General features: G+C 24.9%; 1 protein-coding gene across 1 annotated transcript in view; it reads left to right on the top strand.

Moving 5' to 3' along the window:
• Positions 1-572: 572 nt before the first annotated feature.
• LOC117179041 (notchless protein homolog 1) overlaps positions 573-15,852 on the top strand; it is a 26,258-nt gene continuing 10,978 nt past the window's right edge. The window contains exons 1-4 of the mRNA XM_033370665.1: positions 573-1,244; positions 3,145-3,384; positions 10,892-11,145; positions 15,264-15,501. Coding sequence (XP_033226556.1) covers positions 902-1,244; positions 3,145-3,384; positions 10,892-11,145; positions 15,264-15,501 — 1,075 coding nt within the window. The 5' untranslated portion in view covers positions 573-901. The remainder of the gene's footprint in view (positions 1,245-3,144; positions 3,385-10,891; positions 11,146-15,263; positions 15,502-15,852) is intronic.

Below are 15,852 nucleotides of genomic sequence, written 5' to 3'. Positions count from 1 at the left end.
AACATTATTAAATAATATTTAATAATAATAAATCATGAATATATAATTATACATACAAATTATAATCATAAATGTAAGCTTAAATAATTCAATTAATCATTTAAATTTTCATATTTTTCAACAAAAAATGTAATTGTTATTATTTGAAACAAAAACTACTTTAATCCTAATTTAACAATAGTGGAATTTAACAAAAAAGACGCATTTTAAACAAAATAGTTGAATCCTTAACTAAAATTGATTACTTTTCAACCAAACATTTGCATTTTTAACCAAAAAGATTAATTTTCTAACAATAAAGTAAAATTTATTTTTGATAAAAATTGACAAAAAAATTTTAACTCACACTCCCCTCCCCCCCAGACACAATGTAAGACAGGATAGAAAATGTGCTCCTCCCAAAGAATGAACTGAAATACAAAATTCAGTTACATGCAACATTAACTTTTATTATATAACACTCTATCAGTAATAAAAAAAACATTTACAAATAAGTTGTTTGAATTTTCCCACAAAAAAGGCACGTGACCCAGTTCTTCATTTTTATTCGTCAACACGTAATGAACACATGACATGACGCATGGCGGCGGGCATCAAAAGTCAGGAACACGTGTTTTTGTGTACAATCGTCAGATTTTAAGGTTTTATACAATAAACAGATATGTTTAACACTTCTCGGATTATTTCTTCCACACGTGTAATCAAGAATGAAAAATGTATATACAGTTTAATTACAATTTCGTGAGAATTTAGCCGGTTTCGTGTGCATAAGTTATTGTATTTTTAGGTTAGGTCGTAAGTTTAAACGCGGGTTAAACTTTAAACAGCGTGTACAGTTTGCATGTTTTTTGTATTTAGCGATAAATAAATAAATTGTCACACATTCTATATTTAAAAAATAATGTCTATCATGGAAGTTGATAACGAAACTCCTCAAGAAGTGCAAACAGTGCTGGCGCGGTTGCAATCCGCGGATGGAATTCCTTTGCCAGGAGGTCTTTTGGATTTGCCGATCAACATCTCAGTGGAACAATTACAATTAATTTGTAATGCCTTATTGAATGAGGAAGATCCTATGCCATTGGCTTTCTACGTCAATGATGTAGAAGTCGAAAATTCTTTAAAGCCGTATTTGTCGCTAAATAAAGAATTCAATCCTAGTGAAAATGTGATTGATATTATTTACCAACCTCAGGCAATTTTCAAAGTTCGATCGGTCACCAGGTGTACAGGGGAATTAGAAGGTAATTTATTTTTTTATTTGATAAATGTTTGTATTTCTTAGTTAAAATTATAATTAATGTCATTTGGATGTAAAATTTTGTATTCTATTTAAAAATTGGAATGTTCGCGTCAGTGCTATGGTGGCCATAGGTCAGGGAGAACCTGTAAATCAGGAAAAAAATCATGGAATTTTAATGACTAGGAAAAGTTAAGCATTTTGAAAGAAAAAAATCTTACAATTTTTAGAGAATTTCAATAAGAGGCACGTTAAATAGCTGCCAAGGATAACAAATTTCACCAATTTTAATATGAAATTATTTTATTTTGTTTATAAAAGATTGTATATGTTAATTTTATATGTTTCAAGATTAAGATTCTGGTATTTGTTTATTAATGTTGAGGGAAAATGAAAAATTTCTTAAGGAAAAATTATGAAATTTTGAAAATGAAGTTTTGAAGTTATTCGATTTTTGTACATAATTCATTTTTCTTATATTTTTTATTTCTTTTTTGCTGTTTCTTCTTTCTGACGATTATGTTTTTAATCAAAAATTTTATTATTTTGTTGAATAGTCGTCTTTTCAGATTTATCAACTAATTTGATAGAAAATTGACTTTCTGTTCAAAATTATTATTTTGATATTGAAAATTTGTCTTTTTAGTTTCAAAGTTTTCCTGCTTTAATTGAAAATTCATCTGTTTGGCTGAAAACTCGGTTTTTAAACATTGAAAATCCATTTTCAAACAAAAAATTGATCAAAGATAAAACTTGGATGTAACTTTTCAATCTACAATTAAAAATCCGTATTTTTCTTCGTAGAAAACTAATTTTCTTGGTTTAAAATTTCCTGAGAAAATTCCTCTTGTTTGGTTAAAAATTCATATTCACGGGTTTAAATCCAATTGTTTTCAAATTTCAAATCAAACTTTTGGCTTGCAAATTTAAAAATGTTGATGATTTTTTTTTTCTTTCATGGCTGAAAAATCTGTATTTATTGAAAATTCATATTTTTGGTTGCAAAATCATCATTTTAGTTCAAAATTCATCTCTTTACTTGAAAATTTAACTATTTTGTTGATGAGTGGTTTTCTGGTTTGAAAATTAATTTTGTAACTTTCCCATTTTTGGTTAAAAAGTGATCTTTTTAATCTAAAATTCGTGGTTTTGGTAGAAAAATAACCTTGTTGGATTAAAATTTCCCTGGAATTTTTTTTTATATGTTTGAAAATTTACTTTTTTTATAAAAATTATATACTTTCTGGTTAATAATTCAAACTTTGCAGAACATTCGTAATTTAGTTTGTAAATTTAATAATTTGAATGCAATTTTTTTCATTCTTTATCTGAAAAATCTTTATTTGTTGAAAATTCGTCTTTTTTGGTTGAAAAATTCAACTGCCTCTTAAAAAGTCAATTATTTTCTTGAAAATGTAACTTCTTTTTGTTGAAGTTTAATATTTTTTGTTTGAAAATTCGACCATTTCGTTGAAAATTCATCTTTGTAGATTGAAAATTCAACAATTTGGTTAAAAATTCAACTATTTTTTTGGAAATTTAACAATTTTGTTAAAAAGTAATCTCTTTTGGTCAAAAGTTCAACTATTCTGTTGAAAGTTCGTGTTTTTGGACTGAAAATTGATATTTCATGCCAGGAAAGTCATCTTTTGATTTTTTTAATTTAAATTTGAAACTGTTTCATTTCTTTTATAAATTATTCTATTTTGTAAAATTAAAATGTTGGTCTTTGAATATTAATGCACAGGGAAATTTAATATTAGAGAAAAGTTAGGAAAGATTGAAAATGAAGTTTGTCGGTCGCCCTCAGTAATACAAATTTAAATTTTTAAATAAGACATCAAATAATACTTTTTAGAGAAATCATGTATTTACTTCAGTGTCGTTTTGCCGTGTTTTTTCAGGACATACGGAAGCAGTTTTAGCCGTACAATTTTGCCCCAATGGTCAAATTCTAGCGAGTGGTTCAGGTGACAAAACTCTGAGACTCTGGGACATTCACACTCAAACCCCATTTAAAACATGCCAAGGACATGGAGATAATGTTTTGTGCGTAGCCTGGTCTCCTTGTGGAAAGAAGGTAGCTTCAGCGAGCGAAAATGGAAAAATTCTGGTCTGGAATGCAGAAGATGGAGCACAAATTGGTTGGTCGTAATTTTATTTCAGGGCTTATCAGTAATTTAACTAACAGACCTCACACTCACAACAGTGTTGACATTTTTTTAACCAATAACACTATTTTTCTACAATATTGAAGAAAAAAAATTATACTACAGACACTATTTTGAAATAAATAAAACCAATTTTCAACAAAGAAAGATTTTTCAGTCAATAAAGGTAAAAAGTTTCATCAAAAATGTTGATCTTTAAGCCAAAAACAGAGCCTTTCAACCAGGATTGTGCTTCTACTGTACTGCCCAATGCAAAAAATGTGTCATGCGAGTTTGAAAACGGTCGTGCGATGGCGCTAGTAGTAACTGTTCTACAAAACCATGCAGTGCCATAGGAAAAATGCATAAAAATTAGAAAATAAATATGAAAACCCCTTTAAAATCATTTTTCTTCAAAGTGTAGAGTCAAGTAGTAAATGAGACTTATTTACTTACGTATTATTTTTTTTAATATAGGAAAAAGCGGCATAATTGACACAATTCAAACAAACAAATTGCATGGATATTCAGAACTTCTAAAAAATAATTTAATTATAAATAACAAGTACAAAAATGTATTTAAAAAATGCCAAAAATATATTTTATTATCAAATTACAAAAATTTTGAAAATTCAAATAATGACATGACCTTTAATTGACAAAAAATAAAATCCCGAATTTAAAAATATCCGAAACTAAAATTCACCGACTTCAAAACTTCTTGTAAAATAAACGAATTATTAAATTCAGAAAAATATTTCAATTTTCGAAATTTATAACTGCTGAACATAGTTAATTGATTATTAATTTATGAGCTGTTAATATAATTAATTTTTAAGGCAAACAATTTAATCAATCATGAATTAATTATTTATTAATTATTTTCTGAAAATTTTAAATTTCGTCAAACTTAAATTTCAGGAATAGAAATATTTATAGGAACATAACAATTCATTTATTTTAAAATTCGGACTTTTTTTTCTTGCTAATTTATGATTTTTTTTTCATTTTTTCGTTATTTTTTACTAGTGTCGGATATTCAAACACTTTTAAATATAGTGATGAAGAACTATTTTTTTATATTGCCGGTTTAAAATTTAACGCTACTATATAATAAATATAATTATTGTTTTCTATTACAGTGTAATAATGAACTCTTAAATGTGATATTTTTTTAATCAATCAGACTTTTTAACGAAGCTAAAATATTTTAAAAAATTTGTATGCCATTATTAAAGAAAGGCCATTAATGAATATTTTTTTATCTTTGACCATACTCAAATCGAAAATTATTTTTCGAAGTGCTATAATAAATCCATTTTGAATTTAAATTCTTAAAATTGAGAACAAGAAAATAAGTATTATCACCTTGTTTTTAAATTAATGTAAATATCCTTTTCGTAAGATTATTGAGAAAATTTAAAAGATTTTTAAATATTTCAGGCTTGTAAAAAAAATCTAGAAGATTTTACAGAATTTTTTTATAATATAGAATTTTACGAAATATTATAAAAAAATTCGAGTCCTTTTAAAATATGTTTAGAACTTTTAGAAGTTGGAAAGGAATCAAGAAAAATTTGATACATTTTCGAAAATGTTTCCGACTTTTGAAATATTTGTAATCCATTTAAAACGTCTCAAATTCCTGAAAATATTTTTAACTGTCACGAATTTTTCTCAAAATTTTCAAATATCATTCTAAATTTTTTTAAATTACCTTGCAATCTTCTCAATTTTCCCAGCAATTTTAAGAACATTTGTTTATTCTCTTGAAAAATTTCGAAATTCTTTTAAATTATACTAAATATTTCTTGAATTTACCCAATTTTTCTTCATTTTTATTTTGCAATCTTACCAAATTGAAACATTTTGCTTTAAAAACTTCTAAACTATTTTTAGAAATTTTAGGAAATCGTTTATTATGTTTAAAAATCTTTTTCAATTTTTTCTAAAAGTTCATTTTTCAAAATAAAAAATGATTTAAAATTTGCACACGAATATAAGAAAAATTCTTTTTCTTTTAATTTTGTCAGACCTTCTAAACCTTCGAATTTCTAAAAATTATTTAAATTTTTCTTGCATTTTTTATTCATTCTGCAAAATCTTAAAAAATGGCCCTATAAACTTTCCGATTCTTCTTTTGACTATTTTTGAAAACTTCTCAAATCTTTTTAAATAATATCTTCAAATTAATTTTTCGAAATAAAAAAATATTTTAATTTTTCTTGGGAACCTGAAAAAAATGTTTTTCATTTTCATGAAACTTTACAAAATTCTTTACAAATCTTTCCAAATTTTAATTATTTTTGAATCGTTTCTAAACTTTTGAATATCTCTTAAACTTAGTCAAATTTTTTCTAAAATTATGTAATATGACAAAATTTTAAGAACTTTTTTTCACACCCTGACAAAATTCAGTTTACCTAAAAAATTTGTAAATCTGGAAAAATAAAAAAAAATGATCTCAAAGTCTTCCATATTGTGATAACCCACATTTTAAAATCTTTAAAACTTAAAATTATTCTTTGAAAATAAAACTGAAACCATTTCCCCTCAGATCTTTCATAATTATTAAAAAGCTTCTAACTCTTTTATTCGTGTTTTTCAAGTGTTCTCTGAGTTCATTTTTATAATCTGATTTTCATACCGGAGCGATAATTAATGGAAATGATTCGATAAGAAAACAGAAAAACACTGTTAGAAAAATCCACCGTGTCATTTTCACAATAATTACATAAATAAACTGTTTATTTGATATTTTTTTAAGAGATTGTAGCGCATGGCCGTTTTCAACACATAGGCCATTTTCAGTGGGATCGACAATTGAATGTTCAACAAAATAGTTATATTTTTAACGAAAAAATAAGGTTTCAAATAAAAAAACTATTTTTCAACACAAAAAGATTAATTCTCCACAGAATTCATATATTTTTAACCAAAGAGTTCAATTTTCTAAAAAAAAAAAGATTTGTTACTAGAAGACTTAATTTTTTAACTAAATAGTTGAATTTTTCAAGCCAAACATACGAATATTCTATAAAACACTTGGACTTTCAATCTGATAATATGGATTTCCAAAGAAGAAGTTAATTTAAAATTAACCAGTTAAATTTTCGAAGAAATAATTAAATTTACAGTAAAAAAAACAAGAATTTTCATCTAAAATTATGAATCTTTAACCAAAAAAATAAACTTTTAAGATAATTCAACGAAAATTTAATAGCTGATATTTCAACGAGAAAATATTATTGAAAAGAAAACAAAGGACAAACAGATATTGCAAAAAACAAAAGACAAATTTTCAACAAAGTACATACATTTTTAACTAAATAGTCCAATTTTCTACCAAATTGTTGAATTTTCGAGACGAAACTACGAATTTTATACAAAGCATTTAAATGTGAGACCCGAAAATATAAATTTTGAAGAAAAACCTAAGTTTTAACCAGACAGTTGCATTTTTAATCGATAAAAGTGACATTTCTATAGAATGAGATGGTTTTGAAATCGAAAGGACAACACTTAATTGAATTTTCAATAAAAAAATTGTTAGTTCGAAAAAAATAGAATCAAATCGATGATTTTTCTTAGCCAAAAAGACGAATTTTCGATCAAAAAGTATTACTATTAAAAAGAATTCTTGAAATTTCAACAAAATAATTTAATTTTCAACAAAATAGGCAATATTTCTACTAAATTGTTAAATTTTTGAGTCGAAAATACGAATTTTCTACAAAGCCATTGAATTTATAATAACAGGTTTAGTTTCAACCAGAAAATCGTATTTGGAATTTAAAAAATGGACAATTTTTACAGAAAGAGATGAACTTTCAAATCAAAAATATTAATTTTCAACAAAATAATTGAATTTTCTATTTAAAAGATAGCTACTACATTTTCATTTTTTTTTAATTACTTTTTTAAAAACAAAAATTTAATTAAAATTATGAATCTTCAACCAAACAATAAATGAACTTTTAAGAGAGTGTTTCAACTTTCAACCAAGGTGTTGAATTTTCATCCTACAAAAGTGAATTTCCAACGATAAATTTAATCGTAGATATTTCAGCAAGGAAAGATTTTAATGAACAAAAAACAGTTCGATTAAACCAAGAAAGACGAATTTCCAACAAAATACTTGATTTTTAACCAAAAAATTAATTTCTAATTAATTTCAAAAAAGAAAAATTTTCAATAAATGCCTAAATTTTTAAATAAAAAGTTGAATTTTCGGACAAATTTTTCGCACATTTTGACAAACAAATAATGAGCTTTTGAATCATTTGCCTTCTCCAATCGAAACTTATTCTCCAATTTCTACCAAATTGTTGAATCTGCCAGCCAAAACCTAAACTTTTCTACAAAACATTTGAATTTTGAAGCCCAAAATGTCAACTTTTAACAAAAAATGTAATTTTCAATCAAAACGGAATCATTTTTATCCATACAGTTGCATTTTTCATTGAAATAGGTGAAATTTCTGCAAAATGAGATGCATTTTTAAACCGAAAATATGAATGTTTAATAAAATAGTAAAATTTTCAAGTCAAAAATTCCAATTTTAAACAAACCAGTTGAATTTTCAACCAAGAAGTATGAATGTTTGCCAAAAAGACGATTTTTTTAACAAAGTAATTAAATTTGCAGTTAAAAAATTACTTTTTAACCAAAAAAGGAAACCAATTTTCAACTAAAATGATTAATCTTCAATCCAAGAATGAACTTTTAAGAGAGTATTTTAAGTTTCACACAAGGAGTTTAATTTTCAACCGAAAAAAAGTAAATTTCGAACGAAAATTTTAATAGTGATTATTTCAACAAGAAAAGATTTTAATTAGAAAAAAAAATTTTGAGTAAACCAATGAAAGACGAATTTTCAGCAAAATACTTTATTTTTAGCAAACAAAAAAAACAATTTCTACAATAATAAAAATGAGTTTTCAACAAAATACATAAATTTACAAACAAATAGTCAAACTTTCTACCAAATTATTGAAGTTACTAGCTAAAGTTATGAATTTTCTACAAAAAATATGAATTTTCAACCGGAAAATGTACATTTTTAACAAAAAATGTAATTTTCAATCGAAATAGAATCATTTTTAATCAGACAGTTGCATTTTGAACCGAAATAGTTGAAATTTCTACAGAATGAGATGAGTTATTGAAACCAAAAGATGAATGTTTAACAAAATAGTTGAATGTTAAATTTAAAAAAAAAATGTTAGGAAAAAAGTAATTTTAATCAAATTGTTGAAATTTTAACCCAAAAATTTGAATTTTCAACAAAACAGTTGAATTTTCAACCAAGAAGTATGAATTTCTTACAAAATTGTTGAGTTTTCAACAAAATAATTAAACTTTGAACCAAATAATAAAATATTTATACCTAAAAGATGATTCCTTACCAAAAATATGATAATAAACTTTTCATTAAAAGAAAATGAACTTTCAATTTTCCTATTAGGTTCTATTAATTCAGTTGAAATTCATGTGGAAAAGTAAGAAAAAGGAGAAAAACCTGTGAAGACTGCGATAAATAAATAGGAATTTTTATAAATTCAGGTTGGCCGCTGGACCGGGAAAATGGGAAAACCGGAAATTTTTTGAGACCGGGAAAAACCGGAAAATGAAAGTGAATCTTTTGTTGACTGGAAATTTTACAAATTTGTAGAAATAAATAAATTTAAGTTAATAAATAAATAATAAATAAAGTTAATAAATAAATTTTTTTAATTTATCTGTACTTTAAGTAATAAAAAGTGAACAAAAACGATTTGACAAAACGATTTTAAACAGTTCAAAATTGAAGAATTTTCAGATTTTAACGTTAAAAATTAAACGGTTTCAATTTTAAAGTCATAGTCATTAAACAAATGTGAACGTGTGACTGAGAGTTTATAAACTATTTTCAACTTAAAAATAACTTCATATTAATATATTCTTAATTAATGGATTTTGTTAAATTTAAAATATTGTTTCAGTCTAAAATATCAAATTTTTAACCCATAAAATTTGAAATTTTTAATTTAAATAAAAATTAATCATTGAATATTCAGCAATATTTGAATTTTTATTTAAGATAAATAAATTAAAACCAAATATTTAAAAGTAAATAATCTTTAACTTAATTGTTTGACATAGAAAACCTGGATTAGTTAAAATTTCGAAGAGCCTTCAGACTTCGAATGTTACAATTTGATTTGTTGTATTTGAAAAATGCTTAATTTGTAAGTGAAATTTTTTTATTTTAATGTATAATTTACAAATTAACGTTTGTAGAAAAAAATTGAGTGATTTGAAGAGATAGTTAGGAGTTTTAAAAAGATTAAAAAGTCTCATGAAAATTTTAGAAAGTTTTTTTAAAATCTTTTAGAATCTTTTTTGAAAATTTTGTTTAAATTTTTTAACAACTTTTTAAATATTCTCTGAAAATAATTTTTCAGGATGAAAAGTTATTTTTAATTTTTCTAGGAATCTTAAGAAAATGTTTTTATTCTTGTAAAGCCTTTCACAATTCTTAAAAAGAATCTATTTTTTTTGTTTAAAATATGCGAAAATCTACATTTTGTTTTATATTAGGCTATCATTTCAAGTTTTACATTGTATCTTTTAAAAACTTCTGCATATCTCTTAAAATTTTTGCAGGATTTTTTGAATATTGTAGAAAAAATCAATTAATTTTGACAGATATTTAGAAGTAATGCAAAAATTTCCAAAATAATTTTAAATTTAAAATCAATTTAAAACAACTTCTAGATTTCTCAAGAAATTTGAAATAAAATTTTGAAGCTTTCCAAGGATGTTTAAACTATTTAAAAAGAAAATAATTGAATTTCTAATTTATGAAGTATTCAGTAAAAATGTTTTTAATTTTTCAATATTTGATGTTTCTAGCTTAAAATTCGTTAAAATTATATAATTTTGAAAATTTTAAAGTTCATTGATTGATTTTTTTAATTTAGAGCATTAAAAATGATAACGTGGATTTATATCGTTTTATATTGAAAATTGTTAGTACCTTCAATTTTATAAGCGTAAATTATTGAGCATTTCAATACAACATTTTTTTATTAAAAACTTTAAAATTTTAAATTTTAAAGTTCAAAATTTAACAGTTCCACTTTGAATGCTTTCATTTAAAGCTCAGTTTTTATTGCCTCAAGTGGAAAATTTTGTAGCTTTAGTGTTCCATTTTTTTTTTATTTCATTGACCGGAAATTTATTTCGTCGATTAAAATGGCTACCCTGAAATTATACGCATACAAAATTAAATAATAACATTTTAAATAAACATTGAAGTTCTCTTATAATACATGAAAAATTCTATGACACTATTTTGATACTATTTTTTTAAATTAATGACACTATTTTGACACTATTTTTTTAATTAGTGACACTATATACACTATTTTTGATATCTAAAGTGAGTCCAGGCCTCATTTGGAGTTATAACGAAACAATAAAATTTTGCAGTAAACTTTTCTTCTACCTCTTTTAGGTAAACCAATGGTTGCCCATAAAAAGTGGGTCAATTGCTTAAGTTGGGAGCCCTTCCACAGCAATGAATCATGCCGGTTTCTTGTTAGCTCCTCTAAAGACACGACTTTGAGGATATGGGACACCGTTCTGGGACAAACAGTTCGGCAATTAAATGGACACACGATGAGTGTTACTTGTGTCAAATGGGGTGGAAGAGGCCTTATCTACTCCTCGTCCCAGGACAGAACTATCAAAGTTTGGAATGCTGAAGATGTAAGCTGATTTAAATAAAATTAGGGAATTTAAAAAAAATGGAATTTTAGCACCTGGAAAGAATCTAATACTTCTAATATTAAAGATTTTAAAGTTAATGTTTCAATCAAAAATAATTTTCCTTTTTAACTACTTATTCCAGAATTTAAAGCTCGTGTTGATCGATCGTTTGAATAATAAAGTTAAATATTTATTATAAAAGTCTAAAATTCAACAGTGAAAAATGAAATTTTCAAACGGGGAAACCACGAAATAAACTCTATTTTTTTTTAAGTTGAGTGGCCACCCTGAAAATATATCTCTGATATCTGTATAGTTTAGGGCGTCATCTTATATTAAAGATTTTTAAATTAATGTTGCATTCATAAATAAATTTTTATTTTTTATTATTTAATTAAAAATTTAATACTTCTGTTTTGATGGATCGTTCAAATACTAAAGTTTCTTTTATATTTGAGAATGAAAACTTCCTTTTCAGATATTGCACATGGTAATTACATAGGGTACTTGCAGTTCAATTTAATCTATCAGACTGATAAAAGAAAGATGAATTTTTTATCAAGAGATGAATTTCCTAACTAAAAGGATAAATTTAGAAGAAAAAAACATTTTAATTCATGCTATTAACAGAATATATATTCATATTATATATAAATATTTAATTAACAAAGAAATTATATGTCAAAAAAATCATCTTTTACACTTTGCCTATTTCCCTGTTTTCTTGTTTAAAAAAAAATAATCATTTTTCCACCCTTTTCGGAAAAAGTTTCTTTTTTCTCGTTTTTTCGATTAAATGAGAATAAATTAATTAATAGAACCCAATAAATAGTTCCAATTTTTTTATATAAAGTTAATTCTTTCTAATTTTAAATTCTACTGTTAAATTTTAGGTTTAAAATTCATCACTTTTAATCGAAAATTCGAATCTTCTGTTGAGCATTCATCTTTTTGAATAGAAATTTGGTCCTTTTGGATTGAAGATTCATTTTTTGATAGAAAAGACGTCAACTTCAGTTCCAAGATGAAAGATTCATTGGAATCGATCTCGATCTCTTAAAAACTCATCCTTTTTTGGTCGAAATTTTAATTGTTTTGTTGAAAATTTAGATTTTCAAATAGAAAATTCAGCTTTTGATAAAAACAAGTGCATCTTTTTGGTTGAAAATTCAACTGTAACAAAAAAGATTCGTCTTTTTGACTTGATTTTCAATACGTTGGTTGAAAATGAAACTTTATTTTGAAAATTCGACCATTTGGTTGAAGATTAATCTCCATAGTTTGAAAATTTAATTATTTGGCTAAAAATGCATCTTTTTTGCCTAAAAATAAATATTATATGGTTGAAAGTTAATTGTTCTTAATTGAAAAGTGACTATAATATTCATGGCCAAGAGATCATTTCTTTTGGTCAAAAATTTTACTTTTTGGTCGAAAGTAAATTCTATATTTGAAAATTCAACTTCTTTTTCAAAAACTCTTCTTTTTTTGGTCGAAATTTCGATGTTTTTGTTGAAAATTTAGATTTACAAACAGAAAATTCAGTTTTTGATTTTAAAAATTGCATATTTTTGTTTAAAAATTCAACTGTCATCAAAATGATTAGTCTTTTTGGCTTGAAAATGCAACTTTTTTATTGAAAATGAAACTTTTTTGTTTACAAATTGGATTATTTGGTTAAATATTCATCTTCGTAGTTTGAAAAATCAACTATTTGGTGAAGAATTTAATGATTTTGTTTAAAATAAAAATATTTGCTAGAAAGCTTTTTTTTTTGGTCGCAAATTTCACTGGTTTTTTGAAGATGTATGTTTTTGGATAAACAAATGCGTTCTTTTGGATGAAAAATTCGTCTTTTAGTAGAAAAGTCATATTTTTTGGTTTAAAATTAATTCCTGATAACTGAAAAGTCTACTTTCATATTTTTAGTCTAGAATTCATCTCTTTTTGTTAAAAATTCTACAGTTTGGTTGAAAATTAAATTATTTTGTTGAAAATTCCGCTGTTTTCCTAAGGAGTCATTTTTTTGGTCGAAATTTCAATTGTCTTGTTGAAATTTTATCTTCTCAGATAGAAAATTCAGCTTTTGATAAACAAAATGCCTCTTTTTTATTGAAAATTCAACTGTCATCCAAAAGTTTCAACTTTTTGGTTGAAAATGAAAGTTTTTATTTGAGAATTCGACCATTTGGTTGAAGGTTAATCTACACAGTTTGGAAATTTAACTATTTGGTTAAAAAATAATATTTTTCGCTTAAAAAGGAATATTTTATAGTTAAAAGTTAAATATTGTTAAGTGAAAAGTTTATTATAATATGCAAGGTCCATAATTCATTTCTTTTGGTTAAAAATTGTACTTTTTGGCCGAAAATTCAATTTTTTTGTTATTTTTTCATCTTCTTGCGTACAAAATTCATACTTTTTGTTTGAAAATTCATCTTTTGTTAACAAATTAATTCCTTGTGGTTGAAAATCCATCTTTCTTGGTTGAAAATTCAATTGTTTTAAAAAAATTCACGTTTTTGGCTTAAAAATGCAACTTCTTGTTTGAAAATTAGATTATTTGGTTAAATATTCATCTTCGTAGTTTGAAAATTCATCTATTTGTTGGAAAATTTAATTATTTTGCTTAAAATAAAACTATTTGTTAAAGAGTCATATTTGTTGGTCAACAATTTAACTGGTTTGTTGAACATTTATGTTTTCGGATGAAAAAATGCGTTCTTTTGGATTAAAAATTCGTCTTTTGTTAGAAAGGTCATCTTTTTTGGTTAAAAATGTATAGTTTAAAGTTAATTCCTGTTAACTGAAATGTCTACTGTTATATATCTCGTCTAGGATTCATCCGTTTTTATTAAAAATTCTACAAGTTGGTTAAAAATTTAATTGTTTGGTTGAAAATTCAACTATTTTCTTAAAGAGTCATATTTTTTAGTCAAAAATTCAATTGTTTTGTTGAAAATTCGTCTTTTTGGACAATAAATTCCTTATTATGAACTAAAAATTCATCTTTTCGTAAAAAATGAATCCCTTTTGATTGGGAATTCATCTTTTGCAGTTACAAATTCAAGTGTCTTAAAAAATGTACCTCTTTTTGGCGTGAAAATTAAACTTTTTGTTTGAAAATTCGATCATTTGGTTGAAAAGCCATCTTCGCAGTTAAATATTGAACTATTTGGTTAAAACTTCATCTTATTTGGTTGAATATTCATATTTCATGGTTTCGAGTTAATTCTTAGAAGTTGAAACGTCTACTGTCATAGTTTTTTAACAGAATTCATATCTTTAGGTTATAATTTCCACTATTTGGTTGAAAATTTAATTATTTCATAAAAAAGTAATCTTTTTGGATAGAAAATTTATCTTTTGATATAAAATTCCTCTTTCTTGGTTGAAAATTGTTAAAAATTCGACTCTCTTAAAAATTGTTCCTCTTTTTGGCTTGAAAAGTCATCTTTCCTTTTGAAAATTTGATCATTAAAAAAATTTGAATTTTATTTTTGAAAGTTAATTCTTGTTAATTATATAGTAGACTATCATATTCTTGGTAAAAAATTCTAATATTTGGTTGAAAATTTTATTATTAATTTGAACATTAAACTATTTCCTTTAAAATTAATCTTTTTTTTCGAAAATTAAATTTTTTGTTAGTAAGTGCAACTGTTTTTGTTTAGAATCTAATCGCTTTTGTTTATAAATAAGATCATTTGGTTGAAGGATCATCTTCTTATGTTGAAAATTTGGTAAAAATTCAATTTTTTGGTTAAAAATGCATTATTTAAAATAGTTTATTTTCCGATTTTCTTTAAAAATCACCCTATGTCTCATGTTTTGATATCATTTTGTTCTGGGTAGTGTGAAATCACTTTTACAATAATTTTCATAATACATTTTACCTTGAACATCTAAGATGTTTAATTATTTTCAAAATTTATATAATAAATCAATTATTATTGAATGGAAATAGCCTGAAATTTTTTTGGAAGTGACCACCCTGAAAATATATCTCTGATATCTGTTTAGTTTAGGTAGCTTTAAATCTCGCTTAAAATTTAAATTTAATATCGACTACTGTCTTTAACTTTCAGCAATATTTCAAATGTCTTTTAAAAATTTAGGGAAAGCTCTGCAGAACTCTCGAAGGTCACGCACATTGGGTAAACACCTTGGCCTTGAATGTCGATTACGCACTCAGGACAGCAGCTTTTGAAATTACAAATAAGAAAAACGAGCTTGAAAGTCCGAAAGAACGTGCCAAGAGGCGTTATGAGGCTGTTGGCGAGGAAAAACTAGTTTCGGGATCAGACGATTTTACCCTAATCCTCTGGAAACCAGAGACCAGCAAAAAACCTTTTGGTATGTTTCAAAGTTTTTTATTAGTCTCTTTTAACTAGATAGTTTTTAGTAACGAAGTTACTTTTATAAATTAGTTACGAATTGGTAAATAGTTACATTTTTTCAGTAACAATAACTATAAAAATTGCTACTTCTTTACTACCTTTTCAAATGAATTTAATCTTATCATTTTATCCCGATTCTAGAAAAATCATTATAGAAAATCATCATAAAAAATCAGTATAGAATTAAATAATGTTGAAATATTGTTAGAATTGAGACTCCGGATTCTATAACCACGCATAAAATTTGCCTGGCCGCTTCAGGCCGCTCGAGTTGGCCCCTGATGGCTTGAAAATCAGTTTTCGAAAA

The sequence above is a fragment of the Belonocnema kinseyi genome, chromosome 8, assembly GCF_010883055.1.
Source record: "Belonocnema kinseyi isolate 2016_QV_RU_SX_M_011 chromosome 8, B_treatae_v1, whole genome shotgun sequence".
Taxonomy (NCBI): domain Eukaryota; kingdom Metazoa; phylum Arthropoda; class Insecta; order Hymenoptera; family Cynipidae; genus Belonocnema; species Belonocnema kinseyi.
The sequence above is the reverse complement of the archived record's forward strand: the minus strand, read 5'-3'. Positions and strand labels throughout refer to the sequence as shown.